Genomic DNA, 24,085 nt, shown 5'->3' with positions numbered 1-24,085 from the left:
AAACATTTAAAGGAATCCTGAAGGGTCAATTAATAAGAGCAAAGAGGATCTGTAGTACAGATGAAGAGTTTACAAAAAATAATTAAAAGATCATTGAAAAATTTGTAGAGAGGGGCTATGAAAGAGCGGAATTAATAAAAGTAGGGGAAGAAGTAGAACAGATTCCTAGGGAAGTCTTAAGTAGTGTTGCTCGCGAATATTCGCAATACGAATTTTATTCGCGAATATCGCATATTCGCTAATTCACGAATATTCGCGAATTTAGCGCTATATATTCGTAATTACGAATATTCGTTTTTTAATTTTTTTTTTTTTTTTTCACAGTACACATCACAGTGATCATCCCTCTCTGCTTCCAGCTTGTGTGGTGTAAAGAAGACTCTAATACTACTGTACAAGACTGGTGTGCGAATTTTCGCATATGCGAACATTTGCATATGCTAATTTTCGTATATGCGAATTTCAGTTTATGCAAATTTTCGCATATGAAAATCTTCGCATATGTGCATTTTCGCATATGCGAAAATAAAACGAGAATATTACGAATATGCGAATATTTGCGAATATATGACGAATATTCGTCCATATATTCGCGAATATTCGCGAATTCGAATATGGCCTATGCCGCTCAACACTAGTCTTAAGCAAAAGAAGTAAGAAAAACGATAATAAAAGGGGTTTCACATACTTGTCAACTTATGATGGTCATGCGAAATTAATTAGGAGAGTAGTGAACAAATATTGGATTGTATTAAAAGCCGATGAAAAATATGGGCATTTATTTAAACAGAAGCCAAGATTCATTTACCGAAAGAATAAATGAATAGCTAACCCTTTGATACGAGCAGACATCACAGAGAAAAAAAGAGTCCAAACAAAAATGTCTGAAAACACCAAAAATAGGGACGTTTCCATATATGTCCTGTGAAAATTGTAGCAGCATAATAAAAGGGGATTATGTCGCACACCCGACCCAAGGTAATAAAATTCAACTCAAAGGGTTCCATACCTGCAATTCCAAGCAGGTCATCTACGTGCTTAAATGTCGGACAGACATGCCTTATGATAAAAGGGAGACTAAATGAACATAGAAGCTCCATTAGGACTTACAAGAAAAAGTTAGAAGAAAAAGAAAATGGAGCCATGGATAAATATGGTGAAACCAGTCTCGCCAGGCATTTTATTGAAAACAGACATCAAACTAGTGATCTGATGTGATTAATACTGGAGGAGATTAAGGGTTCGAACGTAGATGAAATAAAAAGGAGATTAGATCAAAGGGAGGTATATTGGATACACCACCTGAATACTGTGACACCAAGAGGCATTAATGAACAATGTCATTTTAATGTTTTCTTATAAAATACTGCTGCTATCCTGAATCATGTATATTTATATGTTTTATACTGTTTTATATAGAAATTAAATCTCGCGAGAATTCACCTGTATCAGTAGATGGTGATGGGTCCACGGCAGGGGCAGACATATCGCCTGTGCAGCCATTTCAGCTGCACAGGGGCCCAGCGTGAGAGGGGGCCCGCTGCCCTCTCCAGGTCCGGCCCCAGAGGCGAGCATTAGGCCACATACCACCGCATACTCCCCGACCACAGCAAGTTTGACAGCACCCAGATGGACGCTGCGTTCAACCACCCCTGCAGCCAGTGGCGTTTCTGGGGGGGGGGGGGTTAGGGGGGCCAGAGGGGGCCACGGCCCCCCCCCTACATCATGATTGCGCCCCCCCCCTTGTGCCACCCCTAGCAGCAGTAGGTCACTAGCAGCTCTCATGGCCACCAATAAGGGGCCCGAGCCCCCGCTGCACCCCCCGCCCCCCGGAGCCATCTACTCCGCCATCCTTTTTTATATAAATCTTCAGCCTGCAGCCCTGTCACCCCGCAGGGGCCGCGCTATGCAGACTGGGAAGAGCAGACAGGAAGCTCCTCCCCCTCTCTCACTCCCCTGTATGCTGGACCTTGTGGAGCAGGCCCGCTGTGTGTATACAGGCCCGGACACCACCAGTATGGAAGACTTACCTGCCCAGTGCCCACTGCTGATGCTGCCCTTTTAAAGTAAGTAACTTGCTTGGGGGAGAAGGGGAAAGTTGTAGGAGACAGTGGGAGGTAGTTCAGTCTTTCCCAACCAGGGGGCCTCCAGCTGTTGCAAAACTACAACTCCCAGCATTCCTTTGGCTTTATGAGCATACTGGGAGTTATAGTTTTGCAACAGCTGGAGGCCCCCAGGTTGGGAAACACTGATCTATCTATCTATTATATATCTATCTCCTATCAATCTATCTATCTATCTATGTATCTCATATCTATCATCCATCCATCTATCTATATCCATCTATTTATGCATCTATCTATCTATCTTTCTCATATCTATCTATCTATCTATCTATCCTCATATCTATCTCCTATCTATCTATCTATCTATCTATCTCATATCTATCTCATATCTATCTATCTCATATCTATCTCATATCTATCTATCTATCTCATATCTATCTCATATCTATCTATCTATCTACCTATCTCATATCTATCTATCTCATATCTATCTCATATCTATCTCATATCTATCTATCTATCTATCTATCTCATATCTATCTATCTCCTATCTATCTCATATCTATCTATCTCATATCTATCTATCTATCTCATATCTCATATCTTAGGTGCTTGAAAAAGGCCGCATGTGCGGTTGAAACGTAGCAATTGGAATGAAATAAACCACATGTCACTACTCTGTGTGCTGCAGCAAATTTGTTCTTCTAGCGATACGGACCCGGGACCTGGGACCAGCCGCTGCGTGCACCTACCTCCGCACATTTTTGAGGTGCAGCCCACCCTGTTTTTTCTATCTATCTATCTCATATCTATCTCATATCTATCTATCTATCAATCTCATATCTATCTATCTATCTCATATCTATCTATCTCATATCTATCTATCTATCTATCTCATATCTATCTATCTATCTCATATCTATCTATCTCATATCTATCTATCTATCTCATATCTATCTATCTCATATCTATCTATCTATCTATCTCATATCTATCTCATATCTATCTCATATCTATCTATCTATCTCATATCTATCTATCTCATATCTATCTATCTCATATCTATCTATCTCATATCTATCTATCTCATATCTATCTCATATCTATCTATCTATCTCATATCTATCTCATATATATCTATCTATCTCATATCTATCTATCTATCTCATATCTATCTATCTCATATCTATCTCATATCTATCTATCTATATCATATCTATCTATCTATCTATCCATCTATCTATATCCATCTATTTATGTATCTATCTATCTTTCTATTTATCTATCTATCTCATATCTATCTCAGATAGATGAGAGATAGATGAAAGATAGATAGATATGACAGATAGATAGATGATATATAGATATATAGATAGATATGAGATAGATAGAAAGATAGATTAATAGATGATAGATAGATAGATGATAGATATGATATAGATAGATGATAGATAGATATGATATAGATAGATAGATAGATAGATAGATAGGAGATAGATAGATAGATGATTGATAGATAGATAGAGCAGTGTTTCCCAACCAGGCCTCCAGCTGTTGCAAAACTACAACTCCCAGTATGCTCATAAAGCCAAAGACATGCTGGGAGTTGTCATTTTGGAATAGCTAGAGGCCCCCTGGTTGGGATACACTGATCTATCTATCTATCTATCTCATATCTATTATCTATCTATACATCATCTATCTATCTATATATCATCTATCTATCTATATATCATCTATCTATCTATCTATCTACAAAACTAAAGATCCAGTGGCACTCCCAGATAAGGTGCAAAAACAAAGTGTTTTATTCCCCCATGTATGTGTGACGTTTCGATAGCATCCCGCCAAACTGTGACATCACTGCTTCATAATAAACTGTGACATCACTGTGCTTCATAATAAACTGTGACATCACTGTGCTTCATAATAAACTGTGACATCACTGTGCTTCATAATAAATTGTGACATCACTGTGCTTCATAATAAACTGTGACATCACTGTGCTTCATAATAAACTGTGACATCACTGTGCTTCATAATAAACTGTGACATCACTGTGCTTCATAATAAACTGTGACATCACTGTGCTTCATAATAAATTGTGACATCACTGTGCTTCATAATAAACTGTGACATCACTGTGCTTCATAATAAACTGTGACATCACTGTGCTTCATAATAAACTGTGACATCACTGCTTCATAATAAACTGTGACATCACTGTGCTTCATAATAAACTGTGACATCACTGTGCTTCATAATAAACTGTGACATCACTGTGCTTCATAATAAACTGTGACATCACTGTGCTTCATAATAAACTGTGACATCACTGTGCTTCTTAATAAACTGTGACATCACTGTGCTTCATAATAAACTGTGACATCACTGTGCTTCATAATAAACTGTGACATCACTGCGCTTCATAATAAACTGTGACATCACTGTGCTTCATAATAAATTGTGACATCACTGTGCTTCATAATAAACTGTGACATCACTGTGCTTCATAATAAACTGTGACATCACTGTGCTTCATAATAAACTGTGACATCACTGTGCTTCATAATAAACTGTGACATCACTGCGCTTCATAATAAACTGTGACATCACTGTGCTTCATAATAAACTGTGACATCACTGCGCTTCATAATAAACTGTGACATCACTGTGCTTCATAATAAACTGACATCACTGTGCTTCATAATAAACTGTGACATCACTGCACTTCATAATAAACTGTCATCACTGTGCTTCATAATAAACTGACATCACTGTGCTTCATAATAAACTGTGACATCACTGTGCTTCATAATAAACTGTGACATCACTGTGCTTCATAATAAACTGTTTAAATATTGAAAAAATCGACCTGGCATCAGGCGCTCGGGGATCCAAAGAGATCTCACAACCAGTTCATGGAGGTGGATAGGGATTCAAGCTTTATTAGAATACAACAACGCGTTTCGGGGTTAGCATACCCCTTCTTCAGATTGACAGATTTGTACAGTACAGTGCAACAGAGAGCTTTTTATACACACATTGATTGAGAAACAAAATGGTGGCAAGGTCACAGGTTCAGGGTGGGAGGTACAATAGTAACAATAGAAACGCAAAAAAACTGGGAACTTTATCTTTAGATTGACTCATGTACTTTGTAACTATATATGGGGATAACAGTAACTTCAAATAAAGAAAGGAAATGTGCTTTATTAGAAGATGTAAAGCAAGGTATAATACTTAATCCGGTTCATGTATTAGATAGAGGCTTGGTGCGCACTCATTGCGAACGTTGCCGTGCGCTCCACGGCATGTAAACAACAGCCGCATGTCCCCGCTCTGTTTATAAACAGAGCGGAGATGCGGCGTGTAGGTTGCTACGGACGCGTCGCTGGGGAGCGTGTCCTGGAGAAATGATATGTTACAGAGCAAGCGCATGGTTTAGCGCTGCTCTGTGTGAATCGGGTAAAGGGAACTATGTGGAGCATGATTTTAACGGCACAGTTTGGCTTAGTATATAAAGAGATGAGTGTATTACATGAAAGTTTGGTACATTTTTAACAAAAATATTATTATTATAGAATAGGTTTGTATCAACAAGAATCAATAGGGTGCGTAAGTAAAAAAATGGGATGAATCAGTTAATATGAAAACACGGGCTGGAAGTATATAAGCAAATAAATAAATAAATAAATATTTAATGTATAAAAATATGTATAAAAAGTGATGAATAGGAATAATTAAATGGTATAGGGGACTTCGTGTAGAAATGTATAAAACAATGATAATATGATAATATGAGAAAATATAAAAAAGTATATAAAATTCTATAAAGATCTATAAAAACCGCACATTAGTCCAAAAAATAAATATATGTACAAATCTATACATATATATATATAAATATATATATGTACATACATCACATGGGGTACGGAAAAACAGAGGGAGCCCTTATATAAAGGGAGCCTTTATACAAAGCTCTCTACTTACGCACAGCCATATTCACAAGTTACTCTCAATAAATTCATTTAAACCAAGGGGCTGAAGTGTGCGTAATTTGAATATCCAAAAATTTTCACGTTGCCTGAGTGTATTAAAACGCTGGGGAACGTCTTTGTTAATCTGTTCTATGGCAGATATCTTGAAGGCCGAAAAATCGCCCTCATGGTATAACGAAGCATGGCGTGACACACTGTGTGACACACTGTGAAGCTGGTACTTGAGGGTTACATTGCTACGGTGTTTGTTGATCCGGTTTCTCAAACACTGTGTGGTGCGGCCTACGTATTGCAGGCCACACGGGCACTGTAAGAGGTATACAACATATTGGGAGTCGCAAGATATATGTGATTTAATAGAAAAGATCTCTTTGGTGACCGCAGAGTGAAACTCTTTTGCCATATGCATTAAATTTACACAACATTTGCAGCGCGCATGGTTACACTTAAAACAACCATTCTTTTGTAAAAAGTTGGAAGGTTTCTTTTGTAGAGTTTTTAAATTACTGGGGGCGAGTATGTTTTTTAGAGAGCGTGCTCGCCGAAAGGTGACTTGTGGTTTTGGAGGGAGAATTTTTTGTAGAAAAGGATCATTTAGAAGAATGTTCCAATGTTTGGCAAGTATAGATCTAATATCTTTATTATTATTAGAAAAGGTGGTAATAAAATTACAACATCGTTTATCTAATGGTGTATCTACTGTCAGAATTTTTTTGGTAAGACAGTCAGATTGTGTCAGTTTGTTTGCTCTGGTTTTAGCAGAAATTACAATTTTTTTCGGGTATTTCTTTGCTTGAAATCTACTAACCAGTAATTTGCTCTGTTGGACATAGTCTGTATTTAAGGTGCAGTTACGGCGAATGCGCTTAAATTGTCCAAACGGTACGTTCTGGAGCCATTTCTTATAATGACAGCTTCTAAAATCTAAATAACTGTTGCTGTCCACCTTTTTAAAAAAGTCTTTGTATTGAGAGTGTTATCTTCAGTATAAAAAACGCACACATCTAAAAATTCTGCATGATTGGAGTAAGATTCATGTGTAAAAGTGAGTCCCCATTTGTTATTATTGAGAAAATGTAAAAACTCTGAAAGGTCAGAGCGAGAGCCATCCCATATGATAAAAATGTCGTCGATGTAACGTTTATAGTATGTGCAGTGGTTAAAAAGTGGATGTGTGTACATTTCAGTTTCTTCAAAGCGTCCTACAAATAAATTTGCGAAACTTGGCGCGAAGCGCGTGCCCATTGCGGTGCCTCTCTGTTGTAAATAGATATGATTTAAAAAAGTAAAATAGTTATGAGTTAAAATAAACTCTATTCCTTTAAGTATAAAAGTTTTTTGTTCGGCCGGTATAGTTGTATCGTTTTCCAAATAAAAGGAGATGGCATTCAAACCTAGTTGGTGATCAATGATTGTATATAATGAAGAGATGTCCATTGTCACAAAAATAAAATGTTTTTGCCATTTTAGTGGTAAAATGGAAGAAATTAAGTCTGTTGTGTCTTTTAGATGGGATTTTAAAGTAATGACATATCTTTGTAGTATGATGTCAATATAATGCGACAGGTTTGAGGTAATGGAATTAATGCCAGAAATGATAGGCCTTCCAGGAGGGTGAACTGGGTCTTTATGTACTTTTGGAAGGTAATAAAAGATGGGGAGGGCGGGTTCTGGAATTAAAATGTACTCCATCTCTTGCTTGGTGAGAATATCCTTATCAAAATAAAAAGTAACTAGGTCTTTTAGTTCGGCCGTAAATTTAACAGTAGGGTTAAAGGACAGTTGTTTGTAAAAATTAGTGTCTGCTAGTTGTTTTAAAGCTTCAATAATATAATCGTCTCTATTTAAAATGACGATTCCACCCCCTTTGTCAGCGGGCTTGATAACTATATCATTATTAGTAGACAGTTGTTTTAGGGCATATTTTTCTTTTCCAGAAAGGTTGGGGTTGGTATTTTGTGGATACACGCCGCATCTCCGCTCTGTTTATAAACAGAGCGGGGACATGCGGCTGTTGTTTACATGCCGTGGAGCGCACGGCAACGTTCGCAATGAGTGCGCACCAAGCCTCTATCTAATACATGAACCGAATTAAGTATTATACCTTGCTTTACATCTTCTAATAAAGCACATTTCCTTTCTTTATTTGAAGTTACTGTTATCCCCATATATAGTTATAAAGTACATGAGTCAATCTAAAGATAAAGTTCCCAGTTTTTTTGCGTTTCTATTGTTACTATTGTACCTCCCACCCTGAACCTGTGACCTTGCCACCATTTTGTTTCTCAATCAATGTGTGTATAAAAAGCTCTCTGTTGCACTGTACTGTACAAATCTGTCAATCTGAAGAAGGGGTATGCTAACCCCGAAACGCGTTGTTGTATTCTAATAAAGCTTGAATCCCTATCCACCTCCATGAACTGGTTGTGAGATCTCTTTGGATCCCCGAGCGCCTGATGCCAGGTCGATTTTTTCAATATTTAAGCTCATCCACAGGATCTCCCCATTGGATCTATCCTGAAGACCTGTAGGCTTGCACGGAATCCTTCATTACCTCAGACTGAGGTTACATGCGTATTATTATACGCTCCAGGTGAGCGGCCATTCATTAGACCCCTTACGTTTCCCCACTCTACGTGGGCCTCTGTATAAATTTTTAGGGTAATGCACTAGGCGCCTCTTTGGGCCTTCTTTCTTTTTTCTATTCATTTACAGGTTTCATAATAAACTGTGACATCACTGCGCTTCATAATAAACTGTGACATCACTGTGCTTCATAATAAACTGTGACATCACTGTGCTTCATAATAAACTGTGACATCACTGCGCTTCATAATAAACTGTGACATCACTGTGCTTCATAATAAACTGTGACATCACTGTGCTTCATAATAAACTGTGACATCACTGCTTCATAATAAACTGACATCACTGTGCTTCATAATAAACTGTGACATCACTGTGCTTCATAATAAACTGTGACATCACTGTGCTTCATAATAAACTGTGACATCACTGTGCTTCATAATAAACTGTGACATCACTGTGCTTCATAATAAACTGTGACATCACTGTGCTTCATAATAAACTGTGACATCACTGTGCTTCATAATAAACTGTGACATCACTGTGCTTCATAATAAACTGTGACATCACTCTGCTTCATAATAAACTGTGACATCACTGTGCTTCATCATAAACTGTGACATCACTGCTTCATAATAAAGTGTGACATCACTCTGCTTCATAATAAACTGTGACATCACTGTGCTTCATAATAAACTGTGACATCACTGTGCTTCATAATAAACTGTGACATCACTCTGCTTCATAATAAACTGTGACATCACTGTGCTTCATCATAAACTGTGACATCACTGCTTCATAATAAACTGTGACATCACTCTGCTTCATAATAAACTGTGACATCACTGTGCTTCATAATAAATTGTGACATCACTGTGCTTCATCCTGTAATTTGATGTCACTGTGTATAACAACCCTGTAGTGACATCACAGTTTATAATTCTTGAATGTCGACTTCACTGTGTATATTTTCCCGGTACAATGACATCACTGTATAGTTACCCTCTACTGTGACAACACTGCGTTTATTAACCCTGTAGTGGCAAAACTGTTTATTGTCCCTGTACAGAGACATTACTGTTTATATTAACTCTGAACTGTTATGTCACTGTGAATATTTACCCTGTATTGTCACTCGCAGTGCAAGGTAAATAAGTACAAAGGCATTAGGGTATACAAGCTTAATATATACAGTGATGTCACAGTGCAGTGTAAGTATCAACAGTGATGTTGCAGTATAGAGATAACACACAGTGATGTTATAGTTCAGAGATAATATACACAGTGATGTCACAGTACAGGGATAATACACACAGTGATGTCACAGTAGAGGGATAATACACACAGTGATGTCACAGTACAGGGATAATATACACAGTGATGTCACAGTACAGGGATAATATACACAGTGATGTCACAGTACAGGGATAATACACAGTGATGTCACAGTACAGGGATAATACACAGTGATGTCACAGTACAGGGATAATACACACAGTGATGTCACAGTACAGAGATAATACACACAGTGATGTCACAGTACAGGGATAATACACACAGTGATGTCACAGTACAGGGATAATACACAGTGATGTCACAGTACAGAGATAATACACACAGTGATGTCACAGTACAGGGAGGGATAATATACACAGTGATGTCATATTACAGGGATAATACACAGTGACGTCACAGTACAGGGATAATACACAGTGATGTCACAGTACAGGGATAATACACAGTGATGTGACAGTACAGAGATAATACACACAGTGATGTCACAGTACAGGAATAATACACAGTGATGTCACAGTACAGGAATAATACACAGTGATGTCACAGTACAGGGATAATACACAGTGATGTCACAGTACAGGGACAATACACATTGATGTCACAGTACAGAGATAATACACAGTGATGTCACAGTACAGGAATAATACACAGTGATGTCACAGTACAGGAATAATACACAGTGATGTCACAGTGCAGGGATAATATACAGAGTGATGTCACAGTACAGGGATAATTTACAGAGTGATGTCACAGTACAGGGATAATACACAGTGATGTCACAGTAGAGGGATAATACACACTGTGATGTCACAGTACAGAGATAATACACACAGTGATGTCACAGTACAGGGATAATACACACAGTGAGGTCACAGTACAGGGATAATACACACAGTGATGTCACAGTACAGGGATAATACACACAGTGATGTCACAGTACAGGGACAATACACAGTGATGTCACATTACAGAGATAATACACAGTGATGTCACAGTACAGGGATAATACACAGTGATGTCACAGTACAGGGATAATACACACAGTGATGTCACAGTACAGGGATAATATACAGAGTGATGTCACAGTACAGGGATAATATACAGAGTGATGTCACAGTGCAGGGATAATACACAGTGATGTCACATTACAGGGATAATACACACAGTGATGTCACAGTACAGGGACAATACACAGTGATGTCACAGTACAGAGATAATACACAGTGATGTCACAGTACAGGGATAATACACAGTGATGTCACAGTACAGGGATAATACACAGTGATGTCACAGTACAGGGATAATACACAGTGATGTCACAGTACAGGGATAATACACACAGTGATGTCACAGTACAGAGAAAATACACACAGTGATGTCACAGTACAGAGATAATACACACAGTGATGTCACAGTACAGGAATAATACACAGTGATGTCACAGTACAGGGATAATATACACAGTGATGTCACAGTACAGGGACAATACACAGTGATGTCACAGTACAGAGATAATACACAGTGATGTCACAGTACAGGGATAATACACAGTGATGTCACAGTACAGGGATAATACACACAGTGATGTCACAGTACAGGGATAATATACAGAGTGATGTCACAGTACAGGGATAATATACAGAGTGATGTCACAGTGCAGGGATAATACACAGTGATGTCACATTACAGGGATAATACACACAGTGATGTCACAGTACAGGGACAATACACAGTGATGTCACAGTACAGAGATAATACACAGTGATGTCACAGTACAGGGATAATACACAGTGATGTCACAGTACAGGGATAATACACAGTGATGTCACAGTACAGGGATAATACACAGTGATGTCACAGTACAGGGATAATACACACAGTGATGTCACAGTACAGAGAAAATACACACAGTGATGTCACAGTACAGAGATAATACACACAGTGATGTCACAGTACAGGGATAATACACAGTGATGTCACAGTACAGAGATAATACACACAGTGATGTCACAGTACAGGGAGGGATAATATACACAGTGATGTCACAGTACAGGGATAATACACAGTGATGTCACAGTACAGGGATAATACACAGTGATGTCACAGTACAGGGATAATACACAGTGATGTCACAGTACAGGGATAATACACAGTGATGTCACAGTACAGGGATAATACACAGAGTGATGTCACAGTACAGGGATAATACACAGAGTGATGGCACAGTACAGAGATAATACACAGTGACGTCACAGTAAAGGGATAATACACAGTGATGGCACAGTATAGAGTTATTACACAGTGATGTCACATTACAGGGATAATACACAGAGTGATGGCACAATACAGAGATAATACACAGTGATGTCACAGTACAGGGATAATACACAGTGATGTCACAGTATAACCATCTCACAGCCGGACCACCATGTAATTTCAGCAGAAAATAAAGCAGGGCCTCATGTTCAAGTTTCGCCTAAGGCCTCACAAAGTCTAGAGCCGCCTCTGGTTGGCCCTACCATGGGACCCGGTGGGACCATAAGTCCCAGGTGGCACTTTTCAGGGGCGGCATTTTGCTGCCCCCTTTTTTTTTGTGCCTAGTAGGTTCATGGTAGGGTTGGCGCCGCCGCTGCTCACTGTTCTAAAGCAGCTGCGGGGTATAATAGCGCAGCGGGCACTTTAGACAGTGAGTCTGCCTTCTGGCCGACCGGCGTCTGACGAGGGACGTCGCACAAGTGACGTACTTCTGAAAGACCCGCTCAGGAGGACGTCAGTGACGTCACTCGTCAGGCCGCTGCCGGAGAGGAGAAGCGCTGTGCAGGGCAGGTAAGTGTGTCTCTGTGTGTGTCTGTGTCTGTCTGTGTGTTTGGGGGGGCTATGGCTACCTAATGTGAGGAATCTATGCTACCTAATGTGGGGAAACTATGTTACCTAATGTGGGGAATCTGTGCTACCTAATGTGGGGAAACTATGCTACCTAATGTGGGGAAAGTATGCTACCTAATGTGGGGAAGCTATGCTACCTAATGTGGGGAAACTATGTTACCTAATGTGGGGAATCTGTGCTACCTAATGTGGGGAAACTATGCTACCTAATGTGGGGAATCTGTGCTACCTAATGTGGGCAAACTATGCTACCTAATGTGGGGAAACTATGTTACCTAATGTGGGGAAACTATGCTACCTAATGTGGGCAAACTGCTACCTAATGTAGGGAATCTATGCTACCTAATGTGGGGAAACTATGCTACCTAATGTGAGGAAACTATGCTACCTAATGTGGGGAATCTATGCTACCTAATGTTGGGAATCTATGCTACCTAATGTGGGGGGCTTGAATGAGCTGCGGCATATGGGAGGCCTTAATAAATAATTAGAAACTGATACAGCAAGTGACATATGGGGGTCCACCTGAGTAAGTGACACATGGAGAACAATTGATGTTTTGAGGGGGGGGGGGGGCACAGGCACATTCTTTGCACAAGGGCCCTCTGCTGTCTGTGTCCGCCCCTGGGTAGAGAATAAGGGGTAAAGTGGAACATAGAACAAATGCAGTTATTTTTTTCTTAATTTTTTTTTAATTAAGATAAAGGTAAGCAATGACTTTTCCTCAGTCTGAAGTGCGGTCCTCATCGGCAGGAAGCAGTGAGGAGGAGGAGGATGACGGAGGTTCTGATTCCATCTCTGCTTCTTTTTCGTCCCTCTCTATATATAGGGCCGTGGCCATGAAGAAGGCCCCTCCGATGACTGCCATTATGGTGCATGTCATGAGGGCATACTCCAGGCTGCGGTATTTCAGAAGAGGGGATTTGGCATATCCTCGTTCGTAGGTGTCAGATATCAGGCCGATGAGGTACGGGCTGCCGGCGTCACCTAGGAGGTGATAGATTGTCATCTGCACGGCCAGGGCTGAAGATCTCCTCCACGGAGTTACTACTTTTAGTATAATGTCAGATATGAGGGTGAAATTTACTGACAGAAGCGTCTCTCCGATGAAGATGAAGATGTTGGTGGCAACGAGGCTGATGTTGCCAAAAGTCAATGCCAACAGAAGAAAAGGGGCGGAGAGCATCATCGCGCATCCACACACAAGCGGGTCCGCCCGTGGGTTGGATTTGCGATATCTTTTACTTATCTCCGTCCCTGCTACAACTCCCAGAATGCCGGAAACGACTGTAACCACACCAAATATTAGGATGTCGTGATAGTCACACGGTTCAGCAGGGCAAGGGTCCTTCTCTTGTAGGAGTGTTCGTGCGTGGGTCAGGTATGACGGACCCCATACACCTATGGCTCCCACTATGAAGGATACAGCCGTCGATCCCATGGTGGTTAACATGAAGCTTCGATTTTTAAATAGTTTTTTCAGATCTGTCGCCCATTTGGCAAACTTCTGGGATTTGTTGTTCTTCTTCCCGTTTCTAGTCGTTCTTGGAAGCTCCTTTGTGACCAAAATCATCAAAGCCACAGCTATGAGGCCCAGGCCAGGGGTGACCCGAAATGCCCAGTGCCAATCGCCCCTTGCTGCATCAGTCACTTTGGGCCCGATGATGTATCCTAGTCCGCAGCCCACAGGTATGACGGAGTAAAACACGTTCAGCATGCGGGTCCGCTGGTCACTTGTAAAAAGGTCTGCAATGATTGAGGGGGCGATGGTGCAGAAAGTCGCCTCTCCGGCTCCAACCAGCCCACTCGTCAGCAGGAAGAGCAGGAAATACCCGTCAGGGATGAATGACAGGGTAAGTGTCATGCTCAGCCAAACGATGACTCCTGCGCAAACAGTATATTTCTTATTACAGTGGTCGCCCAAATATCCGGCAATTGGTGCGACCAGCACGTAGCTTCCAATGAACAATGTATTCAATAAGCCGGACAGACTAGCATTGGTGTCATATGCTTTCTGTATATAAGGCAGCACCCCCGCCACGCTGGAGCGATTTGCATAGATGAGCAAATTAACAAAGGCGAGGATCACTACGGTGATGATGGAACGTGCGGTGGACATCACGCTTAGAGATGGCAGGTTCTGCCTCTCAGGGATATCGCCCTTTTCTACATCCATATCACTATGGTCCACCATTGCTTCTTCCTCCTCCTTCAGCAATGGGTCTTGTGGAGAGGCCATGGTCACAGGTCAGAGCCTGAAAACACTAGAGAAAGAGAGAGATAAGTGAACACATTAGACAACATGTCATCATTCCTGTCATTATACAATAGATCCTTCATACAGAGCAGAAATGTCCAGCACAGAACCACAAGATAACACTAAAACCATCGCAGCCTCAGAAGAAGACGCTTCTCTATAAGTGTTTTATATGGAGATGTCTTCCCTGAGGTTACCAATGTCTGATAACCCTGAACCTGTCCGGTTCTAGTAATATCTGATAACCCTGAACCTGTCCGGTCCTAGTCAGGAATGTGGAAATCCTATCGCCCGACACCCGGGACAAGTAGTTTTGGGTGCCGGGCAGGTGAATTGTTTATAGATTTAGCCCTGTATCGGGCAGGGACAGACAGACTTCCCCCTTATTTTTCTTTAATGTCGGTGTGAGGCGCAGGAGCTGATGGAAGTCTACACCTCACACCGGCACTCAGAGTGTATGGAGGGGGCGGCGGCCTCCAGCTGACTGCAGAGCCCCCTTATCTCCCCTCCCGGAGGATGGACGGAGCTCAGAAGACACAGCAGGGGGAGAGAGAGGACGTAGACAGCTCCGTGCACAGCTCCATCCCCCGCACACAGCTCTATCCCTCCCCCTCCCCTGCTCTGTCTAGACAGGACCTAATCCACCACAGGGCGGTTGCTTGTTTGCACGGGGAAAACACAGAGCAGGGGGGAGGGGAGGACGGAAATTTCACCTCACACCGGCCGGGACTACAGCTCTGATGTCCACTCATGGCGGCTCAGGTGAGTTGACAGAATGCAGGCGGCGGCAGGAAGGGTGGTTGTATATGTATGGTGTGAGTGTATGTGTGATGTGTGTATGTAATGTATGATGGGGGGGGCAGCGGCAGGTGTATGTATGATGTGTCCATATGTATGGTTGGTGTATATCAGTGTTTCCCAACCAGGGTGCCTCCAGCTGTTGCAAAATTACAACTCCCAGCATGCCCTGGGCATGCTGGGAGTTGTAGTTTTGCAACAGCTGGAGGCACCCTGGTTGGGAAACACTGGTGGATATGTATGGTGTGAGTGTATGTGTGTATGATGTCTATGTGTGATGTGTATGTAATGTATAATGTGTGTATAATGTCTAAGTGTGATGTGTGTATGTATGTAATGTATGATGTGGGGGGGGGCAGCGGTGGGTGTATGTATGATGTGTGCATATGTATGGTGTGAGTGTATGTGTGTATGTAATGTATAATGTGTGTATAATGTCTAAGTGTGATGCGTGTGTGTGTGTATGTATGTAATGTATGATGTGGGGGGGGCAGCGGTGGGTGTATGTATGATGTGTGCATATGTATGGTGTGAGTGTATGTGAGTATGTAATGTATAATGTGTGTATAATGTCTAAGTGTGATGTGTGTGTGTGTGTGTGTATGTATGTAATGTATGATGTGGGGGGGCAGCGGTGGGTGTATGTATGATGTGTGCATATGTATGGTGTGAGTGTATGTGTGTATGTAATGTATAATGTGTGTATAATGTCTAAGTGTGATGTGTGTGTGTGTGTATGTGATGTATGATGTATGATGTGGGGGGCAGCGGCGGGTGTATGTATGATGTGTGCATATGTACGGTGTATATGTATGGTGTGAGTGTATGTGTGTATGTAATGTATGATGTGGGGGGGGGCATTGGCGGGGGTTGTGTATGGGGATATGGGGGCAGTGGCTGGTGCATGTATGATATTTGTATGCATGAATGTTTTGTATAGGAGCGGACTGTCACGTCGGGCATTAGGGCAGTTGTGCCATCTAATTTTATTTATTTTTAGTTGCACCCGCACTAAATTATACCCCCAGAATCCCCCCCCCCCCCCCTTCATACTCACCCGCCAACCAAGAGCCCCACGGATGTACACAAACACGCCCGAACCAAAACTACAACTCCCAGCATGTTGGACCATAATCTAAACTGTAGAACTATATAGTGTAACATGCTGGGAGTTGTAGTTTTGGTTCGGGTCAGCTGCAGAGCTATAGGCTGCATCAGGGCATGCTGGGTGTTGTAGTTACTAACTGCAATTCCCAGTATTCCTTGACACAGACTATGGCTCTGCAGCTGACACAAACCAAAACTACAACTCCCAGCATGTTACACAATAACCTTAACTGTACTATACAGTGCAACATGCTGCAACACCCACACAACCATAGGCTGTATCAGGGCATGCTGGGAGTTGTAGTTATCTAGTAACTAAATGCAACTTCCAGCATTTTCTGACACAAAATGCACCATATAAACAGGAGAAGCAGAACACCCCCCAGTAACACATAAGTCCCTATGAAGACTGAAAAATAGTGATTAAAATATTTTAAAAAGTGCGTATACATGTGAATAAGCCCCTTTCCTAATAAAAGTTTCCAATTTTCTTTAAATAAAAATAATGTACAAAAATAAACCAATAAAGTGGTATTGCTGCATGTAGAAATGTCCAGACTATTAAAATATAATGTTAATTAAACCGTACGGTGAACGGTGTAAATGTAAAAAATAGTCCAGAATCGCTCATTTTTGGTCACTTCATATTAGAATTTTTTTATAAGGTGATCAAAAAGTTACATCTAGACTTATCTGGGCTCGGGTATAAGAGGAGCTACAGCTCTCCGGCCGCTAATATCCTGGCATACTGCGATCGCCTATTAAACCATTAGATCACCGCTGTCAGCAGTGTCTAAAGGGATCTTATATCCATCCCTGGTGGTCTAGTGGGGGGGGATCTTACTATTTTGGTTGAAATTATTTAATCAACCAGGACAAGTGGATTTTCTTGAGGGACAAGTAGATTGTGTTCCGCTTTAGTCCCTTGGACAAGTAGTTTTTTTTAAATTTCCACACCCCTGCTAGTAATATCTGATAACCCTGAACCTGTCCGGTCCTAGTAATATCTGATAACCCTGAACCTGTCCAGTCCTAGTAATATCTGATAACCCTGAACCTGTCCGGTCCTAGTAATATCGGATAACCCTGAACCTGTCCGGTCCTAGTAATATCTGATAACCCTGAACCTGTCCGGTCCTAGTAATATCGGATAACCCTGAACCTGTCTGGTCCTAGTAATATCTGATAACCCTGAACCTGTCTGGTCCTAGTAATATCTGATAACCCTGAACATCTCCGGTCATAGTAATATCTGACAACCCTGAATCAGTCCGGTCCTAGTAATATCTGATAACCCTGAACCTGTCCAGTCCTAGTAATATCTGATAACCCTGAACCTGTCCGGTCCTAGTAATATCTGATAACCCTGAACCTCTCCGGTCATAGTAATATCTGACAACCCTGAACCTGTCCGGTCCTAGTAATATCTGATACCCCTGAACCTGTCCGGTCCTAGTAATATCTGATAACCCTGAACCTGTCCGGTCCTAGTAATATCTGATAACCCTGAACCTGTCCGGTCCTAGTAATATCTGATAACCCTGAACCTGTCCGGTCCTAGTAATATCTGATAACCCTGAACCTCTCCGGTCATAGTAATATCTGATAACCCTGAACCTCTCCGGTCATAGTAATATCTGATAACCCTGAACCTCTCCGGTCATAGTAATATCTGATAACTCTGAACCTGTCCGGTCATAGTAATATCTGACAACCCTGAACCTGTCCGGTCCTAGTAATATCTGATAACCCTGAACCTGTCCGGTCCTAGTAATATCTGATAACCCTGAACCTGTCCGGTCCTAGTAATATCTGATAACCCTGAACCTGTCCGGTCCTAGTAATATCTGACAACCCTGAACCTGTCCCAGTAATGGCGGATTATAAGGGCTTGGCTGTATGGTCACTGGGCCATGTGAACTTCATACTGTAGATACAATTGTGCTATCCCGCTATATACATTTACTAATAATGAACCTACCCCATCTCATTAGGATCTATCGTACCCTATATGACTTTCTGCCACTAGTTGATTTGAAAATGTTCCCTTTCGGAGTACCCGGAGTATTTCTATTGTTAGTACATACAGAATTCTATTATATAATATTATATTTCTGCCCTAATCTTTCTGTTATTCTTTTACTACACCACCAAATCTTTCTCATAGACTTATATCTTTTAGAACTTCATGAATTTGGACTCTTTTTCTTGGGGGCTTTTTTGGGCATAATTGCATTTTAGCAGTTTTGCAAGAAAAAGCTCTGGTCATGATACTATCTGTGCATTTTATTATGTTTAATGCCTAAGCCAAGTACTGTCACAATGCTATGAGAAATATAACTTTTGTTATTTCTTTTGGAAATTAATTTCTTGTTTTTTTTTTTGCTAAAAAAAAAAGCGACAACAATAAAAAAAAACTGTCAAACAAAAAGCCCTGTGTATGTATGAATAGAAGAGGCTGAGACTTACCTTGTGGTTCTCTCTTCAGACAAGGAACGGTCAAAATCTTGAATTCTCTATCGCAAATAGAAACTCTCTAACAAACACTTTGCACCACAGGTTGTGAATGCAAAACACACTGAAGAGACTGCAGCCGGCGCGCACCTCCTTGTACAGCTTACGGTGACATCATCACAAGCATGTGTGACATCACAGGGTTCTAAACCATCTTCAGGTATGTGTATATCTGTATAGTAAATGTGAGTAGCCATATTAGTCCAGTGACGCAGATTGTAATACCTTTTTTATTGGACTAACAGAATTTTGTAGAGACAAACTTTCGGGATTCCTCCCTGATAATTTATAAAGTCCTTTGATCATTAGTCCTTGACTATTGGACTTGATAAAGGGAGGAATCCTGAAAGCTTGTCTCTACGAAATTCTGTTAGTCCAATAAAAAAGGTATTACAAGAGACTGCAACATATTTTTTGATTTGTGTGTGTGTGTGTGTATATATATATATATATATATATATATATATATATATATATATATATAGTTCCAAGCGTGAGTAGGTGCCTCCAGCTAGGGTCCGTGTCCAGGATCCTGCATACGTAGTTCCAAGGAAAATGCTGTGGCACTCAAGGTATGGTGAAAAAATGAAAACAATTTATTCATCCCAAATGTGCAAAGAGCAACGTTTCAATGGTCTCACACCATCATTATCAAGCCACTTGATAATAATGGTGTGAGACCATTGAAACGTTGCTCTTTGCACATTTGGGATGAATAAATAGTTTTCATTTTTTTACCATACCTTGAGTGCCACAGCATTTTCCTTGGAACTACGTATGCAGGATCCTGGACACGGATCCTAGCTGGAGGCACCTACTCACGCTTTAGGAGTGCTGCTTTCTTCTTTGACATATATATATATATATATATATATATATATATATATATATATATATTAATATACACCTAGAAATACATCAAGTACATAAAAACATCTTTTAGAAAAATATTTCTCCAGGCCTGCCGAGGATATCCCCAGTATTTCACAGTGTCTTCTTAGTTTATATATTTTAATCTTTTGACCTTTTAACCCCACTAGGACCAAGGGCATCCTCGGACTTAAAGGGGTATTCCAGGCCAAAACTTTTTTATATATATCAACTGGCTCCAGAAAGTTAAACAGATTTGTAAATTACTTCTATTAAAAAATCTTAATCCTTTCAGTACTTATGACCTTCTGAAGTTAAGGTTGTTTTTTTCTGTCTAAGTCCTCTCTGATGACACGTGTCTCGGGCAATGCCCAGTTTAGAAGCAAATCCCCATAGCAAACCTCTTCTAAACTGGGCGTTTCCCGAGACAGGTGTCATCAGAGATTACTTAGACAGAAAATAACAACCTTAACTTCAGAAGCTCATAAGTACTGAAAGGGTTAAGAATTTTTAATAGAAGTAATTTACAAATCTGTTTAACTTTCTGGAGCCAGTTGAAATATATAAAAAAGTTTTTGCCTGGAATACCCCTTTAAGATTGAACCGATTATTATTGATATATGTCATGAATGTATCAACGGTCAGATGGTCGGACGACCAAATGATGACCACATCGTCTACATACCTCCCATACCATGCGAGGCATGTGGAAAATGGATTGGTGTCAGAAAAAACAAACTGCTCCTCCCACCAAAAAACAAAAAGCTTAGCCCGAGCTGGGGATGACTTTGCTCCCATTGAAGCACCCGTGCGCTGCAAATAAAAATTGTTACCAAACATAAAATAATTGTGTTTTAACACAAAATCTACCACCTCAATAATGTAATGTCTCAAATCCACAGAATATTTAGAAAATCTCATCAGTATATCCGAGATAGCTGATAATGCCAGGTTTTTCGGAATACTGGAATAGAGCGATTCAATGTCGCAAGTAAGCCACGACAGAGAATCGCTCCATGTGAATTTAGTTCTTCTGACAAGGAGTTTACTGAAAATTTAGATTGTTCAGATACCACGGACACTAGCGGGGACTCAGAACCGCAATATGTGAACACTCACAAGAATCGCAATGCGAGAAGACAGACAAGCGTAACAAGGACAAACAGAAAAAGTAATAAAAGAGGATTTTCAAGTCATTAACATTTCTGCACAAATCATTACAGATGAAGAAACCTCGGTCCTGTGGAAAGGACTGGGTTCCTCTCCTACACATCATTTTGATGTTTATCGGACAATTTTGGATATAAATAAATTTGTGAGAACTTTAACAGTTAAGAAACATTTTTTTGTGGAAAATGCTGATGAACCATCGGACCCACCTGAACTTTCTATAAACCCTGATTTACCACTAATGCATACGTTAGCAGAACAAATTGCTTTTAGAGATCTCTGTCTCCTTGAAAATAGTGGGATATCAATTTGTGATGAAGTAAATACTGCACATACCTTCTCCACTAAAAACCAACATTTTTACCCCATACAGACCAGACCAGCAATTTTTGATTGGTTCCAGGACCTTATCATGAAAGATTTGGTTAATCTACAATCAAAAGTAATGTCCAATACAACTCGTCCTAATTTGAATAAAAAGAAGGCTGCTGCCATAAAGAAATGAAAGAAAAACAAAAATTTGACGATCCGATCCGCCGATAAAGGCGACTCGATAGTATGTATGGACACGGGACTGTATATCAATTTAAATGAAAATCTACTATCTGATGATAAAACTTACCTTAAACTTTGTGGGGATCCCACTGAACCTTTTAAAAAAGAACTGTTGACTCTGTTGGAAGAGGGGAAAGCCAGATCTATTTTGACCCAAAAAGAAGTGGATTATATTTTCGTGCCTGCTCCAATTATTCCTATCTTCTACTCGCTACCCAAGCTGCATAAGGACCGATTCCCGCCGCCGATGCGTCCAATCGTGGCGGGGATCAGATCCCTTAACGAGCACCTATGCGAGTGGTTGGACTCAGTACTGCAACCTCTGGTTATGCAAGGCCCAAGTTTTATCAAGGACACTAAGCACTTGCTAAAAATCATGGATGAATTCACATGGAGCGATTCTCTGTCGTGGCTTACTTGCGACATTGAATCGCTCTATTCCAGTATTCCGCAAAACCTGGCATTATCAGCTATCTCGGATATACTGATGAGATTTTCTAAATATTCTGTGGATTTGAGACATTACATTATTGAGGTGGTAGATTTTGTGTTAAAACACAATTATTTTATGTTTGGTAACAATTTTTATTTGCAGTGCACGGGTGCTTCAATGGGAGCAAAGTCATCACCAGCTCGGGCTAAGCTTTTTGTTTTTTGGTGGGAGGAGCAGTTTTTCTGACACCAATCCATTTTCCACATGCCTCGCATGGTATGGGAGGTATGTAGACGATGTGGTCATCATTTGGTCGTCTGACCATCTGACCGTTGATGCATTCATGACATATTGTTACGCCTAGCGCTCCGGGTCCCCGCTCCTCCCCGGAGCGCTCACGGCGTCTTTCTCCCTGCAGCGCCCCGGTCAGTCCCGCTGACCGGGAGCGCTGCACTGTCATGGCCGTCGGGGATGCGATTCGCACAGCGGGACGCGCCCGCTCGCGAATCGCATCCCAGGTCACTTACCCGTCCCGGTCCCCTGCTGTCTTGTGCTGGCGCGCGCGGCTCCGCTCTCTAGGGCGCGCGCGCGCCAGCTCTCTGAGACTTAAAGGGCCAGTGCACCAATGATTGGTGCCTGGCCCAATTAGCTTAATTGGCTTCCATCTGCTCCCTGGCTATATCTGATCTCCTCCCTTGCACTCCCTTGCCGGATCTTGTTGCCTTGTGCCAGTGAAAGCGTTTAGTGTGTCCAAAGCCTGTGTACCTGAACTTCTGCTATCCATCCTGACTACGAACCTTGCCGCCTGCCCCCGACCTTCTGCTACGTCTGACCTTGCCTCTGCCTAGTCCTTCTGTCCCACGCCTTCTCAGCAGTCAGTGAGGTTGAGCCGTTGCTAGTGGATACGACCTGGTTGCTACTGCCGCAGCAAGACCATCCCGCTTTGCGGCGGGCTCTGGTGAAAACCAGTAGCCTCTTAGAACCGGTCCACTAGCACGGTCCACGCCAATCCCTCGCTGACACAGCGGATCCACAACCCGTAAGCCGAATCGTGACACATATATCAATAATAATCGGTTCAATCTTACGTTTACCCACACATGGTGTAAAAGTGAAACCGCCTTTTTGGATGTCATATTACGTGGCAACCCTGATACAAATAAAATTGAGGTTGATCCTTACAGAAAAAAGATATCAGGCAATACCATCCGAAGGGCGAATTCATGCCATTCCAAACAAACAGTAAGAGCCCTACCAGTAGGTGAACTTATACGAATTAAGCGGAACAGTTCTTCCGCCGAGGTGTACCGCAGGGAAGCTGATGCAGCATGCACACGCCTGGCAGCTCGAGGTTACCCTGGATGGCTCTTGAAAAAAGCTTGGTCGAGAGTGGATCCTATGGATCGAAAATCCCTTTTTACAAGTAAGCAACCAACTGAATCACAAGATTGTCCTACATTTGTCACCACGTACAGTCCAGAATTTAATGACATCAAACGCATTGTAATTAAACACTTACCTTTGCTATCAACAGATCCCACGG

At 41.3% G+C, this 24,085-nt stretch overlaps 1 protein-coding gene across 1 annotated transcript; it reads right to left on the bottom strand.

Annotated features, from left to right (window-relative positions):
• Window positions 1-13,551: 13,551 nt before the first annotated feature.
• Window positions 13,552-19,607, bottom strand: LOC130291091 (protein spinster homolog 1-like). The gene is made up of 2 exons (XM_056539489.1): window positions 19,470-19,607; window positions 13,552-15,102 (listed from the first exon to the last, which is right to left on the bottom strand). Exon 2 carries the CDS (start codon window positions 15,075-15,077, stop codon window positions 13,563-13,565), a length of 1,515 nt encoding a protein of 504 aa, XP_056395464.1. The 5' UTR covers window positions 15,078-15,102; window positions 19,470-19,607; the 3' UTR covers window positions 13,552-13,562.
• Between the last annotated feature and the right edge of the window lie 4,478 nt (window positions 19,608-24,085).

This window comes from Hyla sarda, chromosome 9 (genome assembly GCF_029499605.1).
Source record: "Hyla sarda isolate aHylSar1 chromosome 9, aHylSar1.hap1, whole genome shotgun sequence".
In the NCBI taxonomy this organism is placed as follows: Eukaryota; Metazoa; Chordata; class Amphibia; order Anura; family Hylidae; genus Hyla; species Hyla sarda.
Note: the sequence above shows the minus strand (reverse complement) of the source record. Positions and strands in the feature narration are given on the sequence as shown.

What these genes read in the sequence shown, in the direction of transcription:
- LOC130291091 (XM_056539489.1), bottom strand. Translation starts at nt 15,077, where the DNA reads ATGGCCTCTCCACAAGACCCATTGCTGAAGGAGGAGGAAGAAGCAATG.